The 13,828-nt window shown below is 47.1% G+C and overlaps 1 protein-coding gene across 5 annotated transcripts; it reads right to left on the bottom strand.

Moving 5' to 3' along the window:
- Positions 1-233: 233 nt before the first annotated feature.
- On the bottom strand, positions 234-8,815 carry TGIF1 (TGFB induced factor homeobox 1). 5 transcript variants are annotated; one of them, XM_046672193.1, is made up of 4 exons: positions 8,692-8,815; positions 7,830-8,014; positions 2,056-2,282; positions 234-1,288 (listed from the first exon to the last, which is right to left on the bottom strand). In XM_046672193.1, the coding sequence occupies exons 2-4, from the start codon at positions 7,843-7,845 to the stop codon at positions 713-715; spliced, it is 819 nt and encodes a 272-aa protein (XP_046528149.1). In that variant the 5' UTR covers positions 7,846-8,014; positions 8,692-8,815; the 3' UTR covers positions 234-712. The 5 variants fall into 5 exon arrangements, with proteins under 5 accessions (XP_046528149.1, XP_046528148.1, XP_046528147.1 ...); XM_046672192.1 differs by lacking the exon at positions 8,692-8,815 and adding an exon at positions 8,267-8,685; XM_046672191.1 differs by lacking the exon at positions 7,830-8,014 and having other exon boundaries at positions 8,692-8,731.
- Between the last annotated feature and the right edge of the window lie 5,013 nt (positions 8,816-13,828).

Below are 13,828 nucleotides of genomic sequence, written 5' to 3' on the forward strand. Positions count from 1 at the left end.
TGTCGTGCAGTTTTAAGTAAAGATTTAAGGGCCTGCTATGCCTCCTATCAAGAGTAAATATCACACATCCTGTTTATACATACTGGCTTGTTGTCCACAGTTCTTCAAAGAACTGGTGACACTCCCCCCAACTCACACTCCACCCTACCCCCCAACTTCCTGCTCATTGGGGTGCTCTATTCCTACTCATTGTTAAGAAGTGCCTTCCCTCAACAAAATACTCTGCATTACAGTAATTTTTAAAGAAAATATTTTATTACACCATGAAAAAAAATGTATCAATCAACTAGATTCATACTTGTTTGAAAAAAATTGAAAATTTATTAATTAGACAGTATGTGGGCATCCTGTTCCACATGGGAATGAGAAGATGCTATAGGTTCTCTAAGTATTGCACAGTCTGAAAAAAACAACAAAAAAAGGGAAGGGGAGAAAAAAAAATCACATGATCTTGGGAACCATCTCACATTATGAATAATCTACCAAGAAACATTTAAAAAAAGAAAACCCTTTGTTTCTACAGTAGCTTTGAGTTTCTAGTTCTTGGAATGACTGTATTCCATTGAAGACATCTCAGTAACAGGAAGCTTCATTTGAGCAATCCCATGTGCAAATATTAATAAAAAAATATATAAAATAATGCAATTCATCTCTTGCCATCACCCCGGCAATCATAACATCATTTTTGAGAACTGTTTTGCTTGAAAAAGGGTTAAGCCGTAAGTTTTGCCTGAAGCTCCATCTCCGCAGCCCGTTTGAGTGCAACATCTACTAGAAGCTGAAATCCACTAAAATCCTGGTTGAGGTCCGGTGGAGTAGGGGGAGGAGTGTTGAAAAGACCACTCTGTGTATTTGTACTTGGTCCAGATTTACATGTGTCCTCTGGGTACATGAGGGAGGTATCCGTAAAGCTGCTGGCTGCTATCTGCTGTATATCTGTGTTTTGTCCCACACCAACTGGCTGGCAGAGAGAGAAAGGCACATCTTTCAATGCAGTCACAGTGGTATGACAGATCACTGACGGACGAGGCAAAATTGATCCTGGGGATGACGGCTTAGGTGACAGTGGCCTTCCCAGGGCTGGGTTTGGTCCGGCTGTACAGGAATGAAATGCGCTCTCCTCGAGAGCTGGCATGAAGTTTTTGATGCCCATTGCTGACTCCACAGAGCTCGCTTCAGAAATCTTGGCCCCACGGCGGGAAATTGTGAACTGATTTGGATCTTTGCCATCCTTTCTCAGCATGTCTGGGAGGAGCCTGCGGCGGGCGTTGATGAACCAGTTACAGACCTGAAATCGTATGAGTATGTTTTAACACTCAGCAAACACATTTTGAGAACCTTCTACGGGTGCCTAATTAATCTCTCTCTTTGCATTAAGGAAGGCATGAAAGGGCTTATCAGAACTCAGTTATTTCAAGGCATAGCCAAGAAAGAGAGCTGTTTTCCATCATAAACCTCCTCCTCTTCTAATACAAATTCTCTTTTTTGTCTCATGATTCTTAAACCTTTTCAGGAGGAAGAAAAAGGTATAAATTCTCAAATGTCTGAAAATGATTTTAGGGAGGGAATTTCACCTTTTAACTCTCCACCATATTAACCTATTACCCACTGCCCCAGCATTTAAGTTAATCAACTACAGGAAAACCTTTCCTGTATGAAAAGGGCCACTCCTCCCAGTTAGTGATTTTTCCCAGTTCAAATGACTGTGTCAACAGACATAACATGAATTACCTCACTGAAGTCTGTTCTTGTTTAAATATCAAACCAGTTTCCTGGACAATAGAGTAAGAGTTAACCTCCTTTTTATGTGTGTTACATAAAGGAAGGCTCTTTTGGGCATTAAAGGAAATGCTATTTGACAGGCGCCTGTTAAGTCTTTCTGTTTCTCTAAATAGCCAGTTATTAGCTTTTAGCCCTATTAAGTTTACAACAAAAAGATATTCCTTTTTTTTTGAATGAGGAGGTGCTTAATGACTTGACATAGGAATGCTATAAAATAACTTTGAAAAAAAAAAAGCAACCCACGTGCATACACCTCACGTTCTTTTTCCTTACTTGTAGTGTAGATAGGTGTGTTTGTTGGGACAGTAATGCTTTTTCTTGCTCTGATGGGTAGGCGTTGTATCGGTGCTCATACAGCCAATCGCGGAGAATCTGAACAGATTCCTTGGGCAGGTTGCCCCTTCGCCTTCTCTTGCCTGAGCCAGCAGAAGAGGAAAGGTCCAGGGGGATGTCCATGCTGTCATCATCCTCAGTCTCACTGCCGGATGCTGCAACAACACCTAGGAAAGGATAAAGGCCAGCCGTCAACCTCTTTTATCAGCAGAGCACCTTACTGCAAAGCTGCTTTCTTGTGACCATTCAGCGTAACTGTGTTTTCTTAACTACTGAGAGCCAGGAGAAGCACAAGTGTTTTAGTCCTCAAATACCAAAGCACATGTTAAGTCTCAAGAGTAATTTGACTGGCAGCACATTCTAGATTCTCAACCAATTGTCAGAAGCCCTTTTGTACCCACTTTCTTATAGGATTTAACCGCTCACATTCCTTTCCAATGATGCTCAGAAAAAGTCCTTCGTGTAACCCAGCAGAGACAAAGCAGCACCCAGTGTGAAAAGCTTGCCACATGCAACAGGAAAGGTGTTAGACACAACGTGTCCCACAATCTTCTCTTTGAGGTCATTGCTAACCAGGAAAAACAATCTCATGAGGATCCCAGTGGACATTTTAAATGCTATTCTTCCTCCTCCTTTCGCTGAAGAGTTGAAATAAAAGGGAAGATTTGTACATTGTTTTCACTGATAGAAGGAGGGAAAATTACACACTTATCCCAGTCAGTTATTTTAAACATAAAATGCACGTCAAAATTTTCTACCAATTCCATGGTCCAGTTCTTCTTCATTTCTACCTACACTTATTCAAAACCAGACACCTACTTTTAATGGACAGTAGTCGTCACTTTTTACAAAATACAAACAACCACTGAAGTTTTCAGTTTTGTTACACAAAAATATTTTTCTACCATTAGTACTTTATTAAGAGGTCAAAAGATGCCTAATAGGGATTTTTAAAAAATTTCCTTAGGTTTCAACTGCTAGTTTAATCCGAACCTAGAATACTACATATCAATAAGCAGAGCTCAGTCTTAAATTATTACATGACAAAGAAAGTGAATATGCAACTCCCAGATGAAGCTCTCCTTTGTCCGTAAGTATTTTAATCCAATCAGAAATTTTAAGAATTCACAAGCCATGGAGAACATTTAAATCACAGACAGGCTGGGTTCGACAAAAATTCAGACCTGGCCCTTTTAGACATTTAAACATAATTTCAAACTTTAAAAAATTTAAATACCAAGTGCTGTTAACTCTCTATGCTTTCAAAACTTCAAGAGGCAACTCTGAACGACTAAAGAAATACATTCTTTTTAAAGAGAATCTAGAATTTTAAATATATAAATGAATTACAAACTATGGCATGCTTGAAAATACCAGTATTTCTACACAAAGGAAGTTAATTAAAATAACAGGAAATTTAAAGGTATGCATTCTTAACTTTCTTGACGCAACCTTAACTGAGTGGTTTACTCTGATAGGAAATACAAAGAATATTCCTCATAGAGATAAACCATTCAAGGTAATTTTAAGGAAAAAATTTTAACCCCATCCTTTTAATGCGTTTTAACACAATGAAACTCAAAAAGCTATTCATTCAGAGGTTTGTTGATGAGCTTATCTCACCAGTTAGTTGAGCCTTACTTTACTTGGTGACACATTTTTAGTTTTAGACTCCAGGGGGCAGAAGGTGCCAGAGGGAGTGTCCACAGGAAAGGCAGAGCCTTCCAAAGACAAAATAAAGCAAGTTCTAACAAAAGAGGAGGATGATCTTGCAAATTCACTTTAGCTCAAGACTTAACAAACAGCCACCAATAAACAGGACAAGAATCCTAAGTTTGAACTGCCACATATTTGCTGTTTCCTTTCCCTCAAGATTTCAAACTGCTAAAAAAAATTAAAAAGAGGCACATTTAAAACCGAAACTGCTCTCACTACTGAGAAGATGGAAAACTTTATAAAACCCATACTGAGATTTGGGTGAAAGAGCTATTAATAAAAAAAACTTTGAGAAATTATGAGTGAGTTCCTGTTTTACATTTGCTTTGATAAATAAAGAAACCTAACTCTTAAAGACGTGTCAAATAATTGAATGACTAAAGCAATCTGAATAAAGCAATTGGTTTAAACTCTTCTGAAAAGCCAGACATTCTTCTCAAGGCTATCATCCCCCTCCTTTTTCTTAATCTAGAAAAAGTGTGAACATTTGCTCCTTGAACAGTGAATTCCCAACTGTAAATTGATAATAACCAAGAGTTTGAAACAACAACAAAAAACCCCCGAAGCCTGCCCTTTGATCTGCTTACTTCGTTTGACAAGAAGCCTGGTCTCTCAGAATAGGTTAGTGACACACAAAAGCAGGTTTCAGTTAAGCAACACCGAACTGCAATGTGACTTTACTCTCTTCTCAGTTCATTTAAATAAATGAATGCCAGGCCACCAGACCTCTTAACAAATATTTCCAATATGGGCACAAAAGCTGAAGTAACAGGAAGTTAAGACTTCGGCTCCTTGGCCACACCAGCTGGTGTTTCACAGCAGCAAACCACGTTTGCTGCTGTCAGGACTGTTTTCATTAAAACTCTCCCTTTGGATTGTGGCTCAACTTGGAAAAACAAAAAGACTTTTCCACGTTACTCATTTCCTATTGTAACAGAGCTTTTGAAAAGTTTCCCGTTACGACTTGTTTCCAAAGGTCTTGCTTTGCTTACACTTGAAAAATGTGGTGGTGGGGGGGGTGGTAAATCACAAGCCTCTTCTACTCCATCCACATACAAGGAAATGTTGTTTAGAAAGCCACAAGATGGCTTATGGATCCCACAGCTCTAAAAAGCAACCTTTTCTTTTCTGAATACGAACTGGGGGAGGGGGAGGGGCCGCGGGGGAGGGCCAGAGCAGATATGGGTTGTGAAGTTGGACTTTAAAAAAAAAGTCTAAGAGGCTAGACAAGGATCTAGAAATAAGAATAATCGAAGGAAAAGTTTAAGTACACAGTTAGGAAAAAGCAAACTTAACCTAACAAGCTTCCTGATCAGAATATCTCAGGAGAAAACAGGAATCTTAAAATCCCAGGCACCAAATGCAGGGTGCGCTTGGCTGGACGCAGGCACAGAGCACTTCTAAAGCCAGAATTCCACACTGTCAGGAACCAGGGGCAGAGACACTTAGGGGATTTTCCTCAGCGAATCTTCTTTCTGCTTGTTTTAGAGCCAGTCTGGGAGAGCTTTTGTGGCATCCTCAGCTTTCTGATGCGACACTATTATCACAAACCAGTCTCACCCAGTCCCAGCCTCTGCGATTGAGTTTAAGGTGCTTTTGTTTTCAAGAAACTTGAAAAGATTTTCACAGACTTTTATAAAACAGACAATAGTCCAAGTCCACAAGCCAGACGGGGCAGATTTCTTCCCGAGTCCTCGCAGAGCCGACCCGGAACGCCGGCCCCTCCAAGGTAGTTTTAGGAAGGGGTTGGGGGGCGGGGGCGGGGGCGGGGGCGGGCAGGACGTAGGAGGTGAGGGAGGGAGGAGCCCGGAGGGAGGGGAGCCCGGAGGGAGGACAGCCAGGGAGCTTTTGTTCTGGCGAGTTCCTCGGCCTTAACTGAAATCGGCCCCTCCGACGGTACGAGTTAGCACAAACAGAGGACTTCAAGAGTTTCAGATTACAAGAAACTAGAAACGATGCCGTTAATCTCAGCGTTCGGAGGGGCCTGCCCACCCCCAGAGGATTTGCCAGGAAAACCTAAAAAGGGAAAGAAACCCGGGCAACCTCAGCAGTATCCGCTCCCCCGCACGAGCTCTGAACCAGTCGCAAAGTTTCCCCTCCAACACGTCACCTTTCATTGTTTCCATGAGTTGGCGCTCAGTAGCAGGACCTTGTGCGCCCGGGGCTGCTGACCCCGACTATTCCCACCCCATGGCCGAGGGTCCAAGCCGCGTTCCTTTGCTGGGGGCAGAGGGCGTCGGGGGATGGGGGGACCCCCGAGGTACTGGCGGGTGGGCGGGGGAGGACCGAAGGACAGGCGAGGGGCACCAGTGCCGGGGAGGGGGGCTTCGAGGGGTACCCAAGAGTGCCAGGGGGGCGCCGGGCGGTGGGGAGGGAAGTTGGGAAAGGGTACCCGAGGGTCTGGGTGAGGAGGACCCGGGAGTGAGGAGGGGCAAGTGGGGGATACCAGGGAGCTTAACCAACGCCTCCCCCACCAAAGCCCGAACAATGAGGGGGAGCCCGCCCCCGGTGGAAGCCCAGCTTTCCTTCCGACTCGCAAAACCCACTCTTCAAAAACACCATCCCCGGTTATCCCACTCAGTTCCACCATGAGAGAGAACGCCTTCCAGTAAGGATCGAGACCTGTCAGTCCTTGCCGAGTTGACACAGCCTTCCAGAGGCCACCCTGGGCGCTCCCCGCGCGCGTTTTGTGACTCATCGAGCCCAGTTAAATGTCCAAACCTCTAAGCTCCCACGTTCTCACTGTGTCCCTTGGGGAGGGGACGCAGGGAGTTCCACCACCAACTACTACGAAGGCCCCGGGTCTGGACGTTTCATTTTACTCTCGCTGGGAAAGCAAGAGGTGAGAAGCTCCGCGTGTTTCTAGGTTGGCCAAAATCAAAGGGAACTCCAAGGTAAAAACAGAGCCGAGGGGACCCACTGTTCAACTGTCTGCGCTGGACGCGTCTGAAAGAATGCGGAGTTACAGCAACTCGGGCCGCTCCTGGGCATGCGCAGCAGCGCCGCCCCCTCCCCCGCGCTGGCTTCCCCGAGCGATTAACTTCTGTTTTGAACCACTCCACAGAAATCACAACAGAAAAGCCAACTCGGGCTCACCACGGAACATTCGGGGTACCTCCCCGTCGGGGACTCAAAAGTTCACTTCAAAAGGGAGTTAACATTCTTTGACCTTTCGTGGTGGTGGTTTTTTTTCTTTCTGTGTATTTTGTTTTTAGACCAGACTGATGGCAAGTTTTAGTTGTAAGGCTTCCAGAACGCTTCGTGGAAACAATGACAGACTCACTCTTTGCACTTACAACCAGGCCTGCTTGTCACACTTGGGCTCGTCCTGACTGCACGCCGCTCTAAGCTGATTGCCCTCAGTCCTAACTCCTCATCTTGCCCCAAATCCATCGTGGGAAAACTTTTAGAGGCTGGGAATTTTTTAAAGTCTAGCTTTCAAAGCTACCGACACCCGAGGGCGATTTGGGGTCCAGAGTCGCATTCCTTCGATTGTGAAAATACCCCATTCCTAGAGAAGAGGGTGCCCTGGCCCAGCTGGGAGTGAGTGGGAGTCCAGGAGCCCAACTTTCAGACAAAGGCGCCGCGGCACCGCTGTCCCAGCCGCCCCGGGTACCGACGGGGAAAAGCGGGGCGGGGGTCCCCGGACCTCACACCCCCCGCCCGCGGGAAAGAGCGAGAAGCCACGCGGCGGCTCGGCGGAGCGTGGGGTGTCGGCTGAGACAATGAAACTTGGAGGCGCACAAATAAGCGTGTTTCTTGACAACGTGCCAGCAGCATGGAGAGGCCCGTCTCCCCACAGCAGCCCCTCGTGTTGTGTCTAGAAGGGAAACAGCAACTGCCATTTCAGACGCAGCCTCAACAAAGAGGGCGGCCGGGGCTCCAGCCAGAGAGCCCTCGGGCAGAAAAGTCCCCAGGGCACTCTCGCCCCCAGCCCGGCGCGGCGAGCACGTTTCCCGGGACTCGCGCCCGCGGCGCGCACAGCCCCGGCGCCTTACCTCTCTTGCTTTTCATCCTGGAGCTCCCCTTCCAGCGCGGGGCAATGCTGGGGTCTCGAGGGGCCAGGAGCGGCGGCCGAGGGGGCGAGCGATCGTCCTCCTTCCCGGCCGACTCTCCCGTAACTTGTAGGACGCGCTCCAGCCGTTATTGCTAAACAAGGCGCTCGGATCCCAGGAGCCGGCTCCTTGGGTGGAATTCAAGTGACACTTGGACTTCCTCCTGCCGGGAGCTTTTGGCAGCCGGCCGGGGGGCTCTCGGTCGCCCAACTCACTCCCCTCCCCACTCCACTCCTTTGTTCCCCGCTCCTGCTCGGCGCACCTCGGCGCTGTCAGAGTGAGAGAGGCGAGGAGGGAAGGTACAGGAGGTCCTGCCTCCGCCCCCAGCCGCCCGCCCCGTCCCCCGCCCGCCCCGCCGCTCCTCCGCCCCTCCCCCGCACCTTCCAGCCCGGGAGGACGGCACCGAGCGCCGCGGCCGGGCCGCCTCACTTCGCGCCTCCGGGGCCGCTGTCACCCGTCCCCGTCGGGGCAGCGGAGCCCAGACACCAGATCCTTCCCCTCAGCTGCGCGCACGCCGCCCGCATCCCTCGCTCAGCGGTGGCCACACCAGCCGAGCGCCCGGGTTGCTCCCTCGGGCCTTTCTTCCCAGGGCTGGCGAGGGTGCGTTTGGTTAGGAAATTGCAACACAAGGAAAAAAGGCCGCCCCCTCCTTCTCCTCCTCCACCCCAGGGAAGAAAAGGCTCCCTTCTCGTTTTTGACAGCTGCCCCAAACTTCACCGTCCCCGCTCTAGCCGCAGGAGAAGACAGCGGCTTCTGACTCAAGGGGCGGGGCACCGTAGGAAAAGTATTCCGGACAAGAACCAACTTCTTCCAGAATGCGCGGCTGCCATTGACACGCGGGCGCGGCGCGTCCCACCCTTCTCCTCGCGGGGCTCTTCTTCCAACAGCGACAGTGGGGAGGGGGGTAAGATGAGACACACACCCCAGGCGAACGTCTGTTCCCTCGGGCTAAAGCTGCGAGTTCCGGACTGGGTTGCAAGGCAGTTTCGAAATCTAACACGTTGCGGACACTTGTCATGCTCACATGCTCTTTAAAGTCTCTGCCTGAGGACAGCCCGGACGCGGGCCCGCCTGGGTGCGACTCGGCCTGACACCCCCACCCCAGACCGGGGCAGCTGCCGCCTTGATGGGGAGGGGGCTACTGCAGCCGGGCTACTCATCTGTTTGGGTAAACAGTCTACTTTTAGGACTTAAACTCCGCCAGGGGACCCCTTCTCCCCTCCAGTATTTCAAACAGAAACTAGCCATTAAGTAAACACGTGTTCCTGTTGGTTTATTTTGATCGAGAGTCACGAGGAGTCCAACAGGAGTTCCTTGATGAAATTATCCTTTTAAAACACCGGATGCTGTTTGGCTGATTTCAAGAAATGCATGCCCCCTCCCCGCCCTCTCCTCCGGGTCTACTTTTCGCGTGTGTCTGTCTCGTTGTTTTCAAGTAAATGAACTGTCACACGCCACAGTAAGACTTTCCCCAGCACTTAAAAAAAAAAAAAAAAAAACCAATCGTAAATAAGCCTAGCGGAGACGTCAGCGCCCGAGTCTGCCTCCAGTTTCGGCTCTGTGCTGTTTTTGTTTTCTAACCTCGATGGAGAACCCGGCAAGAGAAGCTCCGTGGAAATAAGGTTAAGCCCGAGGAGAACTGAGGCAGCCAAACCATGACTGACTAGACTTTGGAGCCTCTGTTTTAGAATTACACCGAAAATTAAAGCCAGCCTCCCACCCACTCACCCTCCCAAAAAAAGACACCCCCGCCCCGAGAGTGAATTAAGGCCAGAGTTTACAAAGCTTGGGTGGTTTTTCCAATTACAGGACTTAAAATGAATAAACAAGGAAAAAGGCGTCACTCTAAGAAGGCAGCAACCTTACGATTTTTTTTTCTTCTGTGGTTTGCCGACTGCTCGGCACCTAAGAGAACACACATCTAAAACGGCCAAGGAGGAAAACATGCTCCTGGGGGAAACCACCAGCCTGGAAGCCACCCTGCAACTTGCTGGAGCGCAGTTCCTTCCCCGGGCCTGGCTGGAGATGAATCAGCTGCTGCGCCCGAGTGCGGGACAGATGTGGGGCGGGGAGAGGGTGGGCGGCCGCCCGTTAGAGGGCCGCCGAGTTCTTGCATTTGAAGGGTTGTTTGTGGCTGGGATTGGTGGTTCAGATCCGTTGGGGAACGCGAGAGGAGGGAGGAGAGACGCAGGGAGGAGGAGCCGGGACGGCCGACGCTGCTGCCTGGCGGCCTGAGTGGCAGGAGCCTCGTCTGGAACCGGGCGGTTACTGGGGAGACGCTTTGTTTGCTAACTTCGAAAGCGGCTTCGGCTGCCTCGGCTGCTTTCGAAGCCACTCAGCAGAATACGCATTCGGGTCTGCTTAACCCTCCCCTTGCCCACTTTCAGCCGCTCGAGACCAAAATGTTTCCTTCCGCGTGGTTATCCTTGGCCATGCGGTAGCTCATTATGTACATAAAGGTATCTTTTTCTTCGTCTGCGTGAACTTGGCTAATTACTGCGATTCTCAGGCAACCGAGATGGAAAGCGAGAATTGAAGGGAGCTCGTAGCTAGAAAACAAACTTTACAGGGCAAGGGGGAGGGGCGCAGGGAATTAAAAATCTCTTTCACATTGTGAGGAGAAAAAGTCGAACTTTAAATGCTCTTGCTGAAGGTCTGGCTTGATGTGGCCAATGCTCTCACCTTTCGCTCGCGCGAAGCATGTCGAAGCCGTTATTAAAAGCTGGCGAGATGCTCAAGAGAGGAACAGCAGCACTATTGTGTGTGATGGCTCCCCTGGGGGATTGTCCCCGCCACCCACCCCTCTCAAGGCTTGTCCCAAACTTGTTTGGAGCTTTGGGTTGTTGGTGCATCCTGGGAAGAAAGTGCCTGGAGTTTGCATAACACAGGCAAGGAAAACAACCCAAAAGAGTGGGCTCGAAAAACCTGCAATTGCTTAGGATATTTTTTGTTTATTTCCTTTTCTCGAGGTGGAAAAACAAGTTTCAGTTCTGGCTCTGTCAGTCCCTTAATATCCCAGGCAGGGCCTCTCTGTACAACTGATTCAAAGACTTTTAAGATTCTCTCCAGTGCTAAAAAAAATTATATGGATTCACATTTGCTATATATTATTTGCTGAATTCATATGAATGTTAATTAAACTGAAAAGAGTAAAAAGTGAGACGGTACTTGGTGCTAGGGACGGCTGCTGACACACGTTTTTTCCCATTATATTTTCCCCCAGGCACTCATAGTTTCATTTGGTGTCTTATCTTCTGAAGCTGCCTCAAGGCCAAGAAAAGAAACAGTTGTCTAAGTTCCTGTTAACAGCCTACAAACTCTTCAAAAGCAAAAACTCAAGAATAAACTTAGAAAGGCAAATAAACTAGAAAAGTGTATCAGTGCATACAGTTATTTATTTATTTTTTAAAGATTTTATTTTTCCTTTTTCTCCCCAAATCCCCCCAGTACATAATTGTGTATTTTTAGTTGTGGGTCCTTCTAGTTGTGGCGTGTTGGATGCTGCCTCAGCGTGGCCTGATGAGCGGTGCCATGTTGGCGCCCAGGATTCTAACTGGCAAAACCCTGGGCTGGTGAAGCAGAGCCTGAGAACTGAACCACTCAGCCACAGGGTCAGCCCACATACAGTTATTATTATTATTTTGATACTAAGTCCATCAAATGATTGGAGAATGTATTTATTTCATTCATCAACTCAACATCCATTGGTTAAAAGCATGAAGTCTGTCCCAGCCTGTCCTAGGTAGAGGAAGTGATAATGCCCACAGTCATTGGATCCTTTTTGCTTCTAGTCTCAGGGGGACAGATATTTTTATAAAATATGCAGACGGTGGGACTCTAAACACTGCACAGGGTTCTATAATCATCTCTTCACGTCTCAGGTCAGGGAGGCCCCGGCAGCTTAAAGAGAAACTAACCACTCTTCGCAAGGGCCTGGCGCTGGGCTACAACCATCTTCTGGAGATTTTATCAGCCCCATCAAGATTATTCTCCTCCTCCTGGTTTCATAAATAATGTAACTCCAGCTACTACTCCTTGGGTGTGTAATCACTTTTCTCCTAGCCTCCACTTCCCTTCCCCGAGTCCTTTTCCTCTGTGACTCAGTCCTCATATTTCTTTACCTAGAGGGATTTGGATTCAAGGGGACAGAGCAAAAAGATAATTGTTGAGCACAGCCCCTTTATTCTCAACAGCATGTATCTATATTGTGCTTCACAGTTTGTGAAACACTTTTTAAATAATCTCATTTAATACTCAACCTAGGAGCTGGCCCCATGGCCGAGTGGTTAAGTTTGCGCGCTCCGCTGCAGGCGGCCCAGTGTTTCGTTTGTTCGAATCCTGGGCGCGGACATGGCACTGCTCATCTAAACCATGCTGAGGCAGCATGCCACAACTAGAAGAATGCACAACGAAGAATATACAACTATGTACGGTGGGGCTTTGGGGAGAAAAAGGAAAAAAATAAAGTCTTTTAAAAAAAATACTCAACCTAGTAAAGTAAGTTATTTTTTTCCTAAAGTAAAAATAACAAATAACACATCCAAATATAACAAAGCTAAAAAACCAAGTGTTGGACATAGGTTATGTGGCTCTAAATCTTAAGTGTTCCCTGTCATTCTTTCATGGAAGGTCAGGTGGATGTGGAAGGCAGTGTAGGCCAGAGACTAACCTTGGATTACAACACCAGGGCTTGCTGAACAGCGAGGGGTTGCTCTAAAATGTCTCTCTTCTCTGAAATCTGCCTGTAGTTTTACAAGAGGCTCTCTTTCAGTCTGCCTGTTTTTTGTGCTCCCACCCCACCCTGCATTTTTTAATTAAAAAAAAAGCTGTTCTCGAAAATTCAAGCAAGAAGAAATATACAGAGTGAAATATGAAAGACCTCTTCATTGCCCCTTTGACTCTCCACATGCACATATGTATACCACACGCAAATGTAAGGGATTTTTCGTTGTTGCTTGTTATTTTCAAGTCCCCTCTGCCTGGAATGGTCCCACACCACCGTCTGCATGTCTAGCTGTTTCTCACCAGTCAAAATTTGGCCTAAGTGTCACCATCTCAGAGGGGTTTTCTGTGACCACCTGACCTAAATTTAGGTGCTCCCACCGCCACCATCTAGCTTAGGCTTTCTCAGCCATAGCCCTATTAACATTTGGGGCTGGGTGATTCTTTGTTGTGGGGGGTGTCCTGTGCATTGCAGAATGTTAGTGGCATTCCTGGCCACTACCCAGTGCTTGCCATTAACACCCACCCCCCCCAAGTTGTGACCAAAAAAAGGCTCCGGACATTGCCAGATGTCCTCCAGAGGAGAGGGAGATGCGGGGGGTTGGGGTGGGGGGGGTCACCTCTGGTTGAGAACCACAGATGTAGGTTCTCAACCCTTTCTTTATTTCTTCCATAATACCACAATTTAAATTATTTTGCTTATTTGACTGTTAACTTGTTTATTTTCCTTTGACTCCCCCACTAAAATGTATGCTCATTATTAAATGTTCATTCACTTAGCACAGTACCTCACACATCACAGATACCCAATAAATATTTATTAAACAAAATAACATGAAAGTGAGACTATAAGAATCATTAATAATAAGAATAAAATTATTTATTGTATATAGCATGCCAGGCAGTGTGCAAATACTTTACATATTTTATCTTGTTTATTCTTGAAAACAACCCTAAGAAGTACTCCTTATCATTATTTCCATGTGACAGATGAAGTTGTCGAAGTCTAGGGGAGTTAAACAATTTGTCCTGCTAGTCTGACTCCCGGTCAATGATCCAAACAACAATGATATTCTTCAGTTTGCTTTTTTCATTTATGTAAAAATTTCCTTAGTGCTGAGTATTTAAATAGTTTCCAATTAAATAGTTAACTAGGCACAAAAAGATAGTGCCATTATATTTAAAATATTTAACAATTGATGGAAGATGGGCACTATCCA

This window comes from Equus quagga, chromosome 9 (genome assembly GCF_021613505.1).
Source record: "Equus quagga isolate Etosha38 chromosome 9, UCLA_HA_Equagga_1.0, whole genome shotgun sequence".
Lineage (NCBI taxonomy): Eukaryota > Metazoa > Chordata > Mammalia > Perissodactyla > Equidae > Equus > Equus quagga.